This window comes from Gopherus evgoodei, chromosome 5 (assembly GCF_007399415.2).
Source record: "Gopherus evgoodei ecotype Sinaloan lineage chromosome 5, rGopEvg1_v1.p, whole genome shotgun sequence".
In the NCBI taxonomy this organism is placed as follows: domain Eukaryota; kingdom Metazoa; phylum Chordata; order Testudines; family Testudinidae; genus Gopherus; species Gopherus evgoodei.
In genome coordinates this window covers 64,460,649-64,476,526 of record NC_044326.1, presented here as the reverse complement: position 1 = coordinate 64,476,526, position 15,878 = coordinate 64,460,649, and the positions used below count along the sequence as shown (strand labels likewise).

The 15,878-nt window shown below is 38.5% G+C and overlaps 1 protein-coding gene across 13 annotated transcripts in view; it reads left to right on the top strand.

Annotated features, from left to right (window-relative positions):
• The window catches only part of TENM3 (teneurin transmembrane protein 3), a 2,266,571-nt gene that overhangs the window by 1,821,915 nt on the left and 428,778 nt on the right, over positions 1 to 15,878 (top strand). For 10 of the 13 annotated variants that reach the window (XM_030563286.1, XM_030563291.1, XM_030563285.1 and 7 more), the window contains one exon: positions 563 to 841. The exons of the other annotated variants lie outside the window; for them this stretch is intronic. In XM_030563286.1, the coding sequence (XP_030419146.1) occupies positions 563 to 841 (279 nt within the window). The remainder of the gene's footprint in view (positions 1 to 562; positions 842 to 15,878) is intronic. 13 annotated transcript variants of the gene reach the window in all.

Below are 15,878 nucleotides of genomic sequence, written 5' to 3'. Positions count from 1 at the left end.
TTTGAAATAAAAGCACACATTTGTTTGTCTTCAATCATTAAACTAAGTTAGAAGATTTAATAAAGATCAACTGAACCCCTATTCCCATTAAATGAACAACTATTTTATTCTTGAGGGAAGTCTTTCCTTTTGCCATGACAGGTGACATCTGGTTGGGAAAATATCCTATTGTTTAGGACTCTAGCCAGAACAGAAAAAGATAATCTCGACAAGTACTTGTTATTGCTTTTACACTTTGGTATAGCAAAAGAGTCTGTCATTTATATTTAATCCTTTCGATGTGCTGAATTGTCCTTTCTTAGTTTGCAGGTTATGTTATATTTCTTTCTTACCTTAGAACACTTCGGATGTGCTTAAGCATTTGACAAAGCAGTGCTAAACCACAGACTGAAAAGGGGCACTTCAGAGTGTAAAAGAAAAAGAATTCACTAGATCAGAACACATGTGGAGCTTTAATAAAACACCTTATGTGATACCTGAGGAACTTGTACACTTTAAGAGTGTTTATTTTTAGGTTTTTAAAACATTTCTCACTTTTTGTTTTTGTTTTTCCCTTAATCAGGACAGAATTTTACCCTAAGGCAGTTAGGAGTTTGTGAACCAGCAACTCGTCGTGGACTGGCATTTTGTACGGAAATGGGGCTCCCCCACAGAGGTTACTCTATCAGTGCAGGGTCAGATGCTGATACTGAAAATGAAGGAGTGATGTCTCCAGAGCATGCCATGAGACTTTGGGGCAGGGGGGTCAAATCAGGGCGCAGTTCCTGTCTATCAAGCCGTTCCAACTCAGCCCTCACTCTGACTGATACTGAACACGAAAACAAGTCCGACAGTGAGAATGGTAAGTTCTTACATGTGTATAAGTATATAATTCAACACTTTATTTTCTGTTTTGGTTGACGTGATTTTTTTAAATTCAAGGAATGACCTTGAATAATGTGTTTTTTTTTTCCAGGAAAAATCAATGTTCAGTATCAGTCAATTAAATTGCATTACATACACCATGCAAGTGGTGTACGTGATGTTTTAGCTATAATTTTGAAGAATTTAATTGCACAAAAAATAGAGATTAGTTTTAACTTATCTCAGACTATGTCACCTGTTATCTCTGTGGAATAGTGAAGCAAGTGGTTATAAAGTTTATCCTCAAGGCCAGCTTGCAGTCAAAGATGTCTTTGTAAATTCCTCTTGAAGACATCTCGAAGTTGCAGAATCTTAGAATGGATGAGTGAGCACGCAGAATAGTGTATTAACAGGGCTCAAGTGATTGAAGAACAAATTTGATCATGCTTTAAACTTATGAGTTGATGAGAGCAATTGAAATCATGGTGAAGAGGGGAGTGTGGCCTTTGATGTGCCTTGGGGACTGGATTACTGTGCAATTAAAATCCACAAAAATCTAAACAGCAATTTTGCATGTTGAAGGGAAGAAGTCTTTTGTATATTCATTTTTTTTCAGTTAAGTGCATGAAAAGAGGTTAATAAAAAATTTAATTATTTTAAAATGTTTTTTAAAAATAATCTTACCCTACTTTTGAGTGGTTGAGCAGAACCTGAAATAGTGTTAATAGTAAAAGTGCACCAGATATTAGAAGACATGTCCCTTTTAGCTTTCTTGTAGTAACTTTGTTCTAATATTTTCATAGGATTTTTAACATAATCAAAATTGTGGTATGCTGTCTTTATTCCATAAATGACCATATATAAGAAACATAAAGAGAAAATCTAGGTGAAGTGGGTACTGAGTAAAATGCAAACTGGAGAGGTAGTTATTTGACTGGATGTTTGTTTTATTAATTTACTAACCTTGTCGGCTTCGCTGTGAAATAGAAAAGGCAATTGTATTGCTGTTTGATCAGTTAATACAGTCTCTCACTGTGGTAATAAGCAGTTTTTTATATCTCAGTGTCCTCGACCTTTTGCAAAAAATAGTCTGTCTTGATTTTAAACTAAAATCCATAGTATGTTCTTGTTGGAACTATTTACAGAAGTACCCTTAATGTTGTAAAGAGGAAATCAAATCAGTATTTTGTTTTTATTCATACCAAACATTTTTTTCTCTTGTGACTCCTGTATGTGGGAGAAAATATATGATACAGTAGAGGAAGCTAAGGAATGCTTTCTTGTTCTTTCCTTGTTAAGCAAGAACATTGAGGGGAGGGAAGTGAGTGTCTGTGATGGATGGAGTTCTCAAATGGAATACTCTCTTTGTGTTGGACTTTCGATGTATCAAACCTGGAGAGTAAGCTGCTCTTTTTGGGGAAGATTTCATATCTCAAATTGGGTAAAGGAGATTTTCTTTGTGAGTTGTGCTTATTCCCTTATTTATCTGCCATCATGGAAGTTTAGACCTGTTGGGCTGCTCTTGTTGGCTGTTGGTACTAAATTATCCCAGAACCAATGGTGAGCAGGGTGACCAGACAGCAAATGTGAAAAATCAGGACAGGAGGTGGCAGGGTAATAGGAGCCTATATAAGAAAAAGACCCAAAAATCGGGACTGTCCCTATAAAATTGGGACATCTGATCACCCTAACGGTGAGTCAGCGTAGTGATATCCCTATTTAGTGGACCGGCCCATGCTGGAGCTCACTTCTTTTTAGTGTTTTGCCAGAGCCTAGCTTTTACAAACTTTAGAAAATCCTGTAAAACTTCTAGGTAGCCAGGCCTTCATTTAGCCAAAGAAGACTACTTCAGCAATGTTGTATTTTAGGATATTCTTTTTATAAACCTTATATTTGTGCCATTTATAAATTCTTAAATAAATAAAATCTGGTTATACCCTGACAATATTATAAGTGGTTTCTACTCTTCTCTGGCTCCAATCATGAATTTAAAATCAGAATTGTGTTTTATTTTTAATGCATGAAATAACTGTGAATAAATTGGGAAAACACATTATTCAGCGTTTGTAAAATTTAGCCAAGCAGACTGTCTGATGTTTTAGATACTGCTTCAAAAAAGAGTTTAGTTACAAAAAAGGATTGCAGCTGATTTATTTATTGAGAAGGACGCCAACAGTCCAACTTAAGAAGGCACTAGAACAGCTGTGAGGCTAATGAAATTTTGATGGCTTGAATGTCCCATTGGGTTTCAAAACATATTTAACCTAGACCATGTTACAGGTCTCCATTTAAGAGGAGAGACAATGCAAGTTGTGATAGTTTATCTTCTTTGACATTTTGTTTCTACCAAATGTAGATGATTCAGATTGAAGTGCATTTTTTAAAATACAGGGAATTCAATGTGTTAAATGTTCATGGTAAAGTATAAATATAGTTTAAAATAAGAAGGGAGTAATTCCTGTCAGGACACATGTTGAGTTTTTTTTTTCTGTGGCAAATCTAGAGTATCTGGTTTTGAGTGTAAATACTAATGATTCTGTGATTTATGCCTGCCAATTAATAACAGTCCTAGTAAAATATTGAAATGTGACAAATAAATGTGATGTGGCTCCCTCATGTAAGATAAAATTATGAGCATGTCCCACAGATTTCAATTCTCTTTGCTGTCCCTATGGTGGTGGTAAAAAGATTGTGACTGAATTCCAAATGTTGGGTTTTTTTCGGTAGTATTTCTGTTGCTGTGTCGTTCCCAGAATATTAGAGATACAAAGTGGGTGAGGTATTATCTTTTATTGGACCAACTTGGTTGGTGAGATTAAAAACTAATCTCTTTCACCAGCAGAATACTATCTCACCCACCTTGTCTCTAATATTTTTGTTTTACAAACAACTGCATTTGTATCCCAAATATGCACTTGCAAACCAGATTAGGAGAAAGTTTATGATTTTCAGTATGTTATAAAGTAAGAGCTCTAAAACATCATGACATATTTCCCTCTTCCGCAATCATAAGTATGGGCCCAGTCCTGCAAGTACTTACTGTTAGGCATAGTGTTCCCTGTCATAAATAGTCCCATTGACCTACTGTCATAAGTAGGCCACATTCATGGGACCATTCATGATAGTAAGCACTGTGACCTTTAGAAAAGGTTTGCAAACTTGGGCTTAAGTGTGCTACAGTTTGTATGCAATTTGTACTTTTTGGCTCTCCCCTTAAAAAACTGGGAATAAGAGCTTGGTTTTCATTCTCAGCTGCCATTTCCTCCTCACCCCCACTTTTTTAACTTAGTTGTGCACACTGCCTCTTGGAGACTGTCGTGGTTGGCTCCTAACTACACGTCCCCAAGGATGGTGCCTCTAGCCTCTACTAGCTAAAAATAATATCAAATCAGAGTCTTACCCAGCCTGGTGTTATATTACTTAACTACCCAATCTCATTAGAAGATAATTTAAATGTTGCAAGCTGTTTGCACAATGGAAAAAGTAATTCCCTGAAGACATTATTTTTGACTTACCAGGGTGTTAGCAATATACCTATTTCTAAGACCCTACTAATGCCACACTAATTCATGCATAATATTGGAAGGATTAAGAGCTTTAGTCACAAAACAATGCTGTTAGAGGATTAAATTGCAGAATTTTAAGTAAACTGGTAGCATACCATATAGACACCAGCATTTTTCAGGAAACCTTTTAATCGCTTTCCAAGCACAGTGGAAGATGTTCATTCTCTCCTCATTGTCATAGGTGATTGTTGAATGAATAAAGCCGAAGAAAGGTATTTTCTTTCCTCTTGATAGAAAGTTCTTATTTCAGTTCCACATATGACATTTTTAGAAAGAGATTACACTAGGTTGGTTATGTCAGCCCACCAGAAGAAGGATTGAGTCTTAAAATCACATCCACTAATCTGGGAAACCTACCAACAACAAGTACAAACTGATGAGTTGGTTGGGATATAGTGAGTATGCATATTCATGTCATGCTGTTCCTCTGCTCACCCTGCAGGATCTTTTGGAGCCAAAAGTGTGATTGAAATGAACATGTTCTTTGCTCTTTACAGTTTCATTCTCCAGATGGTTCATAGGAATGGAGCCAGCACAACATACATGCATGCGTTCCTTCACGTTATGTACATGCCTAGGTCAATGAAATATGTATGTGGTTTGCTTGTTCTAGTAGCTGCAGCTTTGAAATTGTTGCAGCCCTTCTTTTAGAGGACTGAGTGATTTTTGTTTTGTTAGTGTGCTTTCTATACTACTAGGGCACCAGTTTAAAATCGGAAAATATTATTTTAGAGATGTGGGAAAAGAGATTATAGATTTTATCATATCCAGAATTAACTCCAAAACCAATCTTTGTGATTCTCCTTTCCCAAAGAGAAAACAAAATAAATATAATTAACCAAGCCATAGTTTAAATTTACAACATACACTAGCAGAAGGGGACACACTCTAGGTCCAGAAGCTGCTTGTTATATAATCTCTGTAGTATACACATATCATGATGGAAGAGCATGACATAAATACTTTTTATAGGGTGATAGACCAGTTTTAGGTCTATCCATCTTAACAATATCTTTTTCAAATTCCTTTTTGAACTTCTGTAACAGAGTGAGCAAAATGCCTATTTTTTCACTCTTAGTGTTAACCTATAAATATAATATGAAATATAACCTCATTCAGTGCATCTCTAATTCTAATAAGATTCTGTTATATAACAATAAAATAATTCTGAATTTAATCTTATTATTTATTTATGAGGTTTTCTCAAAAGTCATTATGATGTCTGGAATTTACTGTTTTTGAATACTATTTTTTAATTTACATATATTACTATGTATTCTCAGATGATGACAGAAATGCCAAAGGTAACCTGCTGATGCCTTGCAGAAGACAGCCTAATAAACTAATTGTATTTCTTCTCTACACATTTTATATCTGCATGCTTTTTCCTATTCTTTAATGAAAGTTTTCAAGACTGATATGAGACTGAACTATATTATTGCATGTTTTATTTTAAAATGAGCCATACTAAAGTAGTATTTAACTGGAATCATTATATACTACAGGTTGAGAAAATAGAGGCTGTAGGACTTTTGCTATGAAAGTTACTGTAATTTTAGCATTTACATTTAGATGCATTCTTCTAATCATAAATCACTTCCAGAGAACTTTTGGCATATTTTCCCTCTTTTTGACTGAAATAAACTACAAAAAATTTGTTTCTCAAGTCCACTGAACAAAATATGTTCTACGAACAAAGAAATCTTTTTTTAAAAAACTCTAATATCATTTTTGTGTAAGTTGTAAATGTCCCTTTAATTGTGGGGTTGCAATGAAAGCAAAGCATGCTGTGCACATATCAAAACTGATGATGTGTGCTGTTTTGATTTTGAATGTGTTTTTGATGTCCTTGAAAAATCACAGTGGTAGCAGTAAAATTGCTTTAATTAATGAATTGAAGAGCAACAAATCTGCTGAATCAGGCTTATTGATGTAATTATCACTGGAATAGAAAGGAAAAAAATCTGTCAGAGCTCTGGGACTTTATTTTGGTTGTTGTCATTTGAGAGATATTTAAGTACTTTGGAGAAATTTATATCTTATAGTTTACAAAAACATTGCTTTTATTTGCTAACAAAAGTAATATTTGATATCCAGACACCATCTTGTGTGTGTGTGTAATCAAAATAATGGAAGGTTCGGTTAAGAAATAGAGATGCTGATACACAAGTTTATGTCCATCCTTTGTTAAATATCAGGTTTTATTAACTAGCAATGTGCAATCAAATTCTGATTTAAAGTAACAGATTACAGTCACAATCACTCTTCGGTGGTGTGATCCTGAAAGGTAACCAAATAATTTTTCAACCTTATGAATTAACCTGCCATTTCCATCCTGAGTATCAGGATTGATCATAAGCATCAGCCCTTCTGTCCAGGACAATTCCAAGTTGGGTAATTACATTCTGATTGCAGCTGGTCAGGAATCTTTGAATTTTTTTGGCAGAAAGTACTGGTTTGGCAAAATCAGAATTGGTTGTGTGAAAAGGTCGATTTTGTTGAATTTCCCATTTTGAAAAAAAACGTAATTTTTTTTCGAAATTGTTGGAATGTCCCATTGCAATATTTACTAAAGTTCTTTTTTTCAGATTGAAACAGCTTTTCTTTTTGAAAGGACAACTGTTTCCCATTCAGCTCTACTTCTGAATTCTTCAATGTCTTCCATAGTTTCCATTGCATGTGCCCCATTCTCTCTAAAATTGTTGTGCAGTGTTGCTGTATACAGTTAACTGTTGCATTCTCATATCTGCCCTTGAGTGTTCATATTTGAGTCCTGAATAAAGAGAGGTGACCAAAAGGCTGATCCAAACTCCACTGAAGCCAGTAGGCTTTAATTAAGCGCTAAGTTTATAGAGTAGTTAGTGATTCTGTAAAGCACTTTGAAGCTTTCAAAAGGTTAATTAACCTCTTATATAAAAAGGATTAGTTTATACAGTTACAAAAGTAATCATGCAAGAGCTGGGATTGAAAAGGAATAATAGTGTAAACTATAGAACTCGTGAGAAATTTTTGAACAATGTTTTTTCATTGTTTCTCAAGTCCAGGATAGAATTTAGAGAGGGAGACCAACCCTAGAACCACCAGTATAACCTGGTGGTTAGGGCATTCACATGGGATGTTGGAGATCCAGGTTTAAGTCTCCTGTGCTGCAGAGTGCTGGTAGCGATTATTGCACATGTAGTAATTACGGAAACTACGTTTAAAGACTTATATAATGGCTGAACAGGAGACATAGAAAACCTCCTTTTTCTCCACTATAATCAGGAGACTTGGATTCTGTTCCTGGCTCTGCCACTGGTCTACTGTGTGATATTGGACATTCACTTTACCATGTCTCGGTTTTCCTATCTGCTAAATGAAGATAATGATATTTACCTACCTTTGTAAAGTTCTTTGACATTTATGGATGAAAAGCACTATATAAAAACTGAATATCATTATGGTGTCTATGAGGGTGGCCTGTAAGCTGGTACAGACTCACTCAGCGGCGCCTCCTGCTGGTTGTCCTCAGGAATTAGCTCTTCAACTCAGGAGCACCCTCTGCAGGCTGATGATACGCTTGCTGTTGGCCCCTGTGTCCCTCCCAGGACCCCAGTGCCCTTATGTCAGGGTTCTGCCTCCTGCAGTGCCCCACAGTCTTACTAGGTTTCCCCACCACAGGGGAACCCCACCCCCATCCCCACATTGTCTCAGTTGTGGCTACTACCAGTCTCTGTTTAGCCCCTGTGCCCTGGGGCGGACTTCAGTGTATCGGTTAATCGTCACAGGCAACAAGGGGTTTGGACTGGCTGCCTTTACCCACCCCTTGGCTGCCAATGGTTGGCCAATGGACACTCCTGTGACTGTGAGGCTTGTTTCCGATCCTCTGTCCGTTCACACATCTGGGCAGAGTTCCTCTGCGGTGTCCACTGGCTCCCTTGACGCCTTCGAGGAGCAGTGGGCGCTGTCCGGGGTTCTCTGCTCGGTGTCCCCATCAGGCTCCCTTCTTTTGACCCTCTGACTGCACTTCTGTTCCTGTTCTTTTATTAGTTGTCCCCCAAACACAGTTGGGTTTTCAGGTCCTGTAGATCCTCCCCTTAGGTGGGGGGGAAGATCCTTAAGCAGTGGGCGGGCTTTTGCCCGCCCACTTCCCGGAACCCAATAGGTACTGGGCCCAATGAACAATAGTAGATAGCCTGGTGAACCTGGGCTTTGGTTGCTCTGAAATGGAACTGAATATTTCTTGTTGTAGGGAGTTTTCTGTGTAGTCTGGAAATAGGATTGAGTAAATTCAGACTGGATTGGCCACGATTGTCATTAGTAGAACCAAGTCAGGAGGAATAAGCCTAACCCAACTTTTCTTGCTGAGTTTCAGATAATTCCTTTGATGTCATCTGAATATGCTAGGGACCTGTAAATTAGACCCTGATCCTTATAATGGTAAAATCTACAGCAGAAAGTATGAGTTCTTTTGTGGAGATTGTTAGAGTCCCTCCCCACAAAGGCAACCTAGACTGGCATCTCTCAAGGCCCCTGTTCAAGAAACTATATCTTAATGTTGGTCTGTTACCTTTCCAATGGCCAGAAATTGGAGCTTGAATGAGAGCAAATTTTTGTTGAGGCTCAGATGAGACAAGATGGAAACAATGATAACAGGCAAAGAGAAGCACTTGGAGAAGGTGGCAGGGTTGATACCTTTCCCTGTTATTGACAGTAGATGCCAAAGGTATGCCTCTTAAGATGGTTTATTATATCTATAACTCTTCTGGATTCCTGAATTCTCCTAGAGTCCCACATGATTTAAGTGACTGAAATAGATTTTTGCTATCAGGGTTTGGTTAGAAAATAGCACTAGATTCTCTTTGATATAGACTTTGCCACAGTCAGTCCTGCCTCTTACTTTCTGATTGCATTGTGTAGGGAGCACTCAGAAACTGCAGTCAGCAGGGAATTCTGCAGCTCACTTGCTTAGCCGCTTTGGTGACAAAGAACATATTTAACTTATTCTTCATTTACTGGATGTACTTGCTTTTTATTTGCTTTTAGTACAGTGCAAGGAGGTTTTTAGTGTATAAAACTCGATACAGTTGGGTCCTGTGAGCTTGTGGCAGTTGATATCAGATTAGATGTGTGTGCTAATAGCCCATAGATTTACATTGTTAGGGAATAGGCACAGGCTGTTATCAATTAAGGGCCCTCAACTTTGTGATCAATTCCTGCCAGAAGTCCACCAAAGCTGCAGTTTATTGACCCTGGGGCAGGATGGAAGTCTAATTGAGCCACATAGGCTTTTAAAGTGTGGGGAGGCTGTGATACTATTGTACTGTTGAGCCATTTTGGTTAGTATCAATGGTGCAAGTAAGCCGGTACAGTTAGGCATGCCGTACCTTAAGACATTTACTGCCAGTACCACATACTGCAAAATACGTTTTCAGAACCGCAGGGCTCTCCTGAGAACTGAAGTGATGAAAGGAGAAGAATGTGGAGCTGCTGCTCCCAGGAGCCAGTGTCCCATGCCAGCAGCTCCTCTGGTGTGGCTGTACCGTCCCCATTCCTTCCACACAGCTGCATCTACTGTCCGCAGTCTGTACAGCCCCGCCAGAGGAGAAGGCTGGGGGCAGTACAGCTGCGCCAGAGGAGCTGCTGGTGCAGTGAGCTGGCTCCTGGGAGCGGCAGCCCCACATTCTGCTCCTTTCGCCACTGAGGTTCCTGGGAGAGACCTGTGGTTCAGCGGATACCAATTTCTGTCTGCAGATATCCGCATCTTCAGGTATAAATTTGTATCCACACAGGACTCTTGTCACGGAACATTTTTTGGGGTGGAGGTGGCACCATACCAGTAAGAGTTAAAATCTACTTGCACCACTGGTCAGTATTAATGTGTCATGTCTTATTTTTAAGTGTTAAGTGGTGTTTATTCCCATTTTTACAGTTATAGAGTGATATTTGGGTCCTCTCAAAAAATCAGCAGGCCTGCAACCTCTTTTTCCCTGCAGAATCCAAATGAATGCTGGGGTGGGTAGATGTTGAGGGGAAAATTCAAGGACAAACTTCAAAACCTCAGGTCAGTTTGCATTTTTAACGTTATAATGCTTTCTCTCTCATTTCCCTTCTCTTTTTAATTGAAAACTGAAGTTAGTACTGGCAAAACTGAGCATGCCCCATAGCCAGAGGCTTTGTGGTTCCTAGAGGCCAGCTCTATGAAGCTGGGAGACATGACCAACTTTGTTTTCTCTGCATCAACTAAACTTAATATCTGGATGTTTAGTACAAACAGCCAAAAGAATTTCATAAAAATGTTTCAGGAACTGGTAGCTATTAAGTAGGGGAATTGATAGTCTGTACCTGTTACAAAAAGGAAGACTGAAATAATATTGTATTTTGGAAAAAAGGTCTTGTCTTTTTTTAGAAAGAAAAATGAGCAATGCAAAACAGTATTTCTATCTACCGTCCCAAAACTCCAACGGATATGTCTGCTTATACCAGACCTGTAACATGATAGGCAGACCCCACACAAATGGTGAGGCCAGACTCCTGTATTTAATTGTATGTAGTAGATTCCCCTGAATAAGGAAAGTCCTGCCCCATCATGTCATATTCCCCACCTATAGTGGAAAAGGAAGCAAACTGAAAGCCCGAGTCATTGCTGTCCCAGAATTGTGGGAATGACTATTGCTTATTAAAAATATTATCCTGAATGTCACCTAATGATGATATCTCTGAGAGAAAACAAATCAGCAAATTACTGGCTTTCTTTTCCCGTTCTCTTATACTATCAACAGATAGCTTTTCCCACACGCTCCCTTAACATTACCCAACTCCTCCCTCTGCCCCATAAATTTCCCCTTTCATAGTGGTATGAGAATACTAATCAGCTCTCAGTACTGAAGAGATTTGTTATACCTGCAAGCTTCGCTACGCTTCCATTCCTGCTTGTCATCCTGATGCTTTCAAGCCACTTTCAGTAGATCTCTCTGTCATTCAGCCTGCTGTCTCCAAGTTATCAGCAGATGGTCATAGTTGCCAACTGAGCTTGTGAGCTTCTCCTGCTTACATATGATCCTCCCACACATCAGTTTGCGGTGATCTTCCCCCTGCCTTCACTGATGCCATCATTATGAATGGACCCACCCAAACTCCACACTGCAGCATTATTCACTAAGGTGCCAGGAATTTTGCAGGGTCTTGGGCAAGAGCCATTGGTTTCTTCCTCTGCAAAATGTGTTAGAAAGCTCTGAAACAGTGTCACGATAGATTGCATTGGTGGCCTTCCTGCCAGCTCCTCTCTTTCCATCGTCTTTCCTATCTCAACCCATGAAAAAACTTGGAGGCTGAAATACTCTTTTTGTGGCCTCAGAGAAAACAACTAATTTTGCTGCTCTGCAGGCTCTTTAATGTCTGTTCCTGCCTGCAAAAAAGCCTTTCCTGCCTTGTCTTCTCTATTTACAGCAACGTTAGACCTAAAAAGTGGGATACTGTCTGTTTCTGGCAAACCTCTCCTTTTTTCCTTTTAATTGGAATCATGGCCTACCAAGTAAGAAATGATTTCCTTCAACCACTCTCCCATTAAACTCCTACATTTAAAGTAAATTATCTTTGTTAAAAAATTTTTAAATTAATTTTCTTTGAAGGTATAAATAGCCTCGGAAACCACCTAAACGTAGGAGAGTATTGGATTGTCTATACTCCCTATAACAGTTTTACACAATACTTGAAGTCAGTGAAGCTCAGTGCAGGAGTCCACCCGCATGGAGGAGCTTGCAGTATCAAAGTCTGAATGGGCAGTGAAGCATCTCTGTTTTTTTTTTAATCTATATATCGAATCTATATGCCATGTAGAGATATACACATAGTGAAGACCTTTACCTGTATGCACAAAAGTGAGTGTTTTGAAACCTAGGCTGTGTAGTATAATTTTATATCGAATAAGGATGACTAAAATTTGTAAAGTATATTAACATATAATGAAATCCAAAAAGTGATGCTCAAGAATATATATTGTTGCACAAAGTAAGCCCTTACCAGATGAATCTGATTTATAATGCTATTCTTTATGGGAACACACTTGACTAGGGTGTGGTGGCCGCGACCTTCCCTCTGTTCCCTCTGACCACCTGTGGCGGCAAGATGGAATCTGGCCAATGTCTGTCTTGCTAGTTCTTAGCTTTGCCTAACCCTTCTACAAACTTTGAATTTCTTCAGAACTCTTTTGATTACCTTGATTTAGACCACTGTGATTATATTGACTTGATCAGAATAGTGATGGCTAGAAGCCCTGGTACTGAGAATACCATACAGGTTGGTGCCACCATAGAAGAAGTCTGTTCCTTTTGCCATCATTGGGGCATAATGGTGAGAAGAAATGGTCCTTGCCAGCTTGTCAGGACTGGCACTGGACTGAATGATACCCAGTGAACCAATTAGTCATACGGTATGTCACCATGGGGTTACTGGTGTCCACCATTTTAGGCACTGAGAAGCCAGTCTCCACCGCACTTGAGTAAGAGGTCACTCTTCCTTTCAGTGTCTCTGATTAGAATGTCTACACTAGAATATTCTGTTGGGAGGAACAGGATCCCAGGGTAGAGTAATATTAGTACCCCACTATCGCTGCCTGTGGACCTCTTGTCTAAATACCCCGATGATTCAATATCCTCAGCACTGATACTGGTTCCTGATGACTTCTTGTATGGCTCACCATAATGGTAGAGAAAGAGATGACATTGATATGAGAGAGAACCTACAAGTTATTTGACATCCTGTCAACTTCTGGTACAGTCAGGTTTTGCTCTCCTCATATACTGGGGACTGCTTGATGCAGGTAAGGCCTTGTGTCACAATAACTTCCAGTGTGGAATGGGCTGGAAGAGATTTCAAGAACCTCCAGTAAGATATGAGTACTTTTATACTCATCCCAACTGAGTCATCTTAGTCATGTCATGTCAGTGGTACAGGAGAAATGACTTGACTAAAAAGCCTGACTCCTTTGCTTCCATAATGCCATCCATGTCCCATAGTAAGTATCTCATATTCATAGTGAAGTCAAACCATTATCAAAACAGGGTTCTTCCTTATTGACTTTCCATAGCACCAAGAGTGTTCACAAAATGCCTGCCAATTGTAACAGCACGTTTAAGAAAAGTAGGAATCCATGTCTACCTGAAATTGGATGATTACCTGAACAGAGGCAGGTCCTTGTGAACTACAAGAAATTGTCCTTCATACTATTATAGTTGATAAGAGTTCAAAGATGTGTGATTGACTCCAAAGGTCGACTCCTACCTGCCAGAGGTTGCTGATTATGACATTTACCACTGACACATCAGGAACAAGCTGTGTTGCCCACCTTAACCACTTACAGATGCAATGAATATGGTGTCAGGGCTACCTATGATTACATATGAACATTCTTGAGCTGAGAGCCATCAGACAAGCCTGCACAGCATTCCTGCCTGTTCTATATGAGTCCATGGGGAAAATCCTGCGTAATGAGAGTAATGGGATACCATTAGCTTTGGAAATGCTGTTAAATCATTTCTACCAAACCAATTAATGTTTGATCGCTAATTCACTTCGTTTCTGTCCTTAGCCAATTTGGACTGTATGATTTGGAGGTTGTCCCTCTGTGTCATTTTTGGCAAATTGTGTTAGAACAATAACGTAGAAAAGAAATGTATAATAGCTAATCTTTGATGTCTAAACTTCAAAAAAGTAGTGATATATCATTCTTCAAGTGATAAGTATTGTGTGGCATGTAGGAAGTATTGGTATGTAATGATATTTTGTGTTATACAGTTCACACTGTCCGTAGGCCACTAAAGGTGGAGTAGTTATGATGAGCTCAAATAATAGCATCTAAAATCAGTATACTAGAAGCAGTCATATAATCAGGCTTATAAAATTGAGAGGGCAATAAAATGTTGAATTCCATAAATACAGTTAATCTCTGCCATTTTCAGTATTATGGAGGAATTTAGTTTAATGATATATATGAGCTAATATAAGGGTATTTGTATCTTCTCTACTTTATCAACATTGATTGTTTGGGGAAAAAGTGTTTTCTAGGAGGCTTCATGCTCAGGCCTGAGAGGGTGAAGCAAACTCATTCCAACCTTAATACATTGACAATGTAATGAAAGAAGGGGTGGGGGAGAGAAAGCAGAAGGAGAGGGGTAGTGAGTGCTGCTGACAGAGGAGAAGCTAGGGGTAGTCTACATTAGAAAAAAGTTGCACATTGCTGCAGACCCCTAACGTATGTGCACTTAAACTCATTGAAACCTCACTTCAACTGTTTTTGTTTAATTCAGTAATTTATTGACTTAAATCAATACAGGTCAGGTTTAAGTCAGTCTTTATGTTAGGGGATTGCACCGGTGTAACTATATCCATTTAAAATAGTTTAGTTGCACTGGTGTAACTTCTTTAATGCATATCAGTCCTTAGAAAAGGAGCTAGGAGAATAATGGAGAGAAGAAAAATTGAGAGAATGAGGAGTGATACATAAAAGGAGTGGGGGAAAGGGCGGAGATGTTTGGAAGGGACATCAGATACCTCCATCCACTACTGTCAATATTAAAATTGGTTAAAAAAAATTTCCCCTCAAAGTAGCATATCCACAAAAATGGTGCTTAAAAAAGAGCAAAGAGAAGATCATTCAGCTCTTCCTTGACCTGTAAAGCCAGTTTCTTTGTCAACTTAGTACTAATATTTCTTATGGGACCTGGTGAATAAATAAATAATTTTTTTGTTTAGAACTATATATAGAAACATAAATCACCTGCATTTTTCCTATAATTTTGTTTCTGCCTAATGGTGCTATATGAGGAACAATTTATCCAGTCAATAAACAGAATTATGTCTCTCAAAAAAATTAAACATGTTTTATTGTCAATTTTTCTGAGAGGCTTTTATTTCTGCTTCAAAGGCTGGAGATTAAGTGAAATACCTTCTATAGACTAAGACATTAAGCATTTAAAAAATGTTAGGGTTGTAGTCATTAAAAACTTTAGATGACAACCAAATTAACTTGAAGCAGGTCACATTAGCAGAGTGAAAGGTACATAAAGCTCTAGCCATTACCATTGTAGCATCCATAGCTCCTCAAATTGTTCAATATTTTTGCATTAGGAGATAAAATTACTGAGCACTGGATCTTGTTTCTCAGATACATCAACAGATTATAATATTCGTTCAGAGTGGTTTCAAAGAAACTGGATTTGAGGGCATTCTTGCCAAGTTTAAAGGGAGGGTAATGCACTACTTACTGGGAACCAGAGTTTCAAGTTTGCTGCTTTCTATGCCGAGATGGCATATATTGCGAGCATTACAGATGTGGTGTTTGCAGCTCCTGAAGACAGTTTGCCATGCTGTACATATTGGGATTTGCTTAGTTTCTGGTAGGGATTTTGCTTAATTCCCTGCAATTCAGTACAGAAGACATTAGGGTCTCGCGAGAATGGACTCTAACAACATTCTTACTGGAATCAGAAC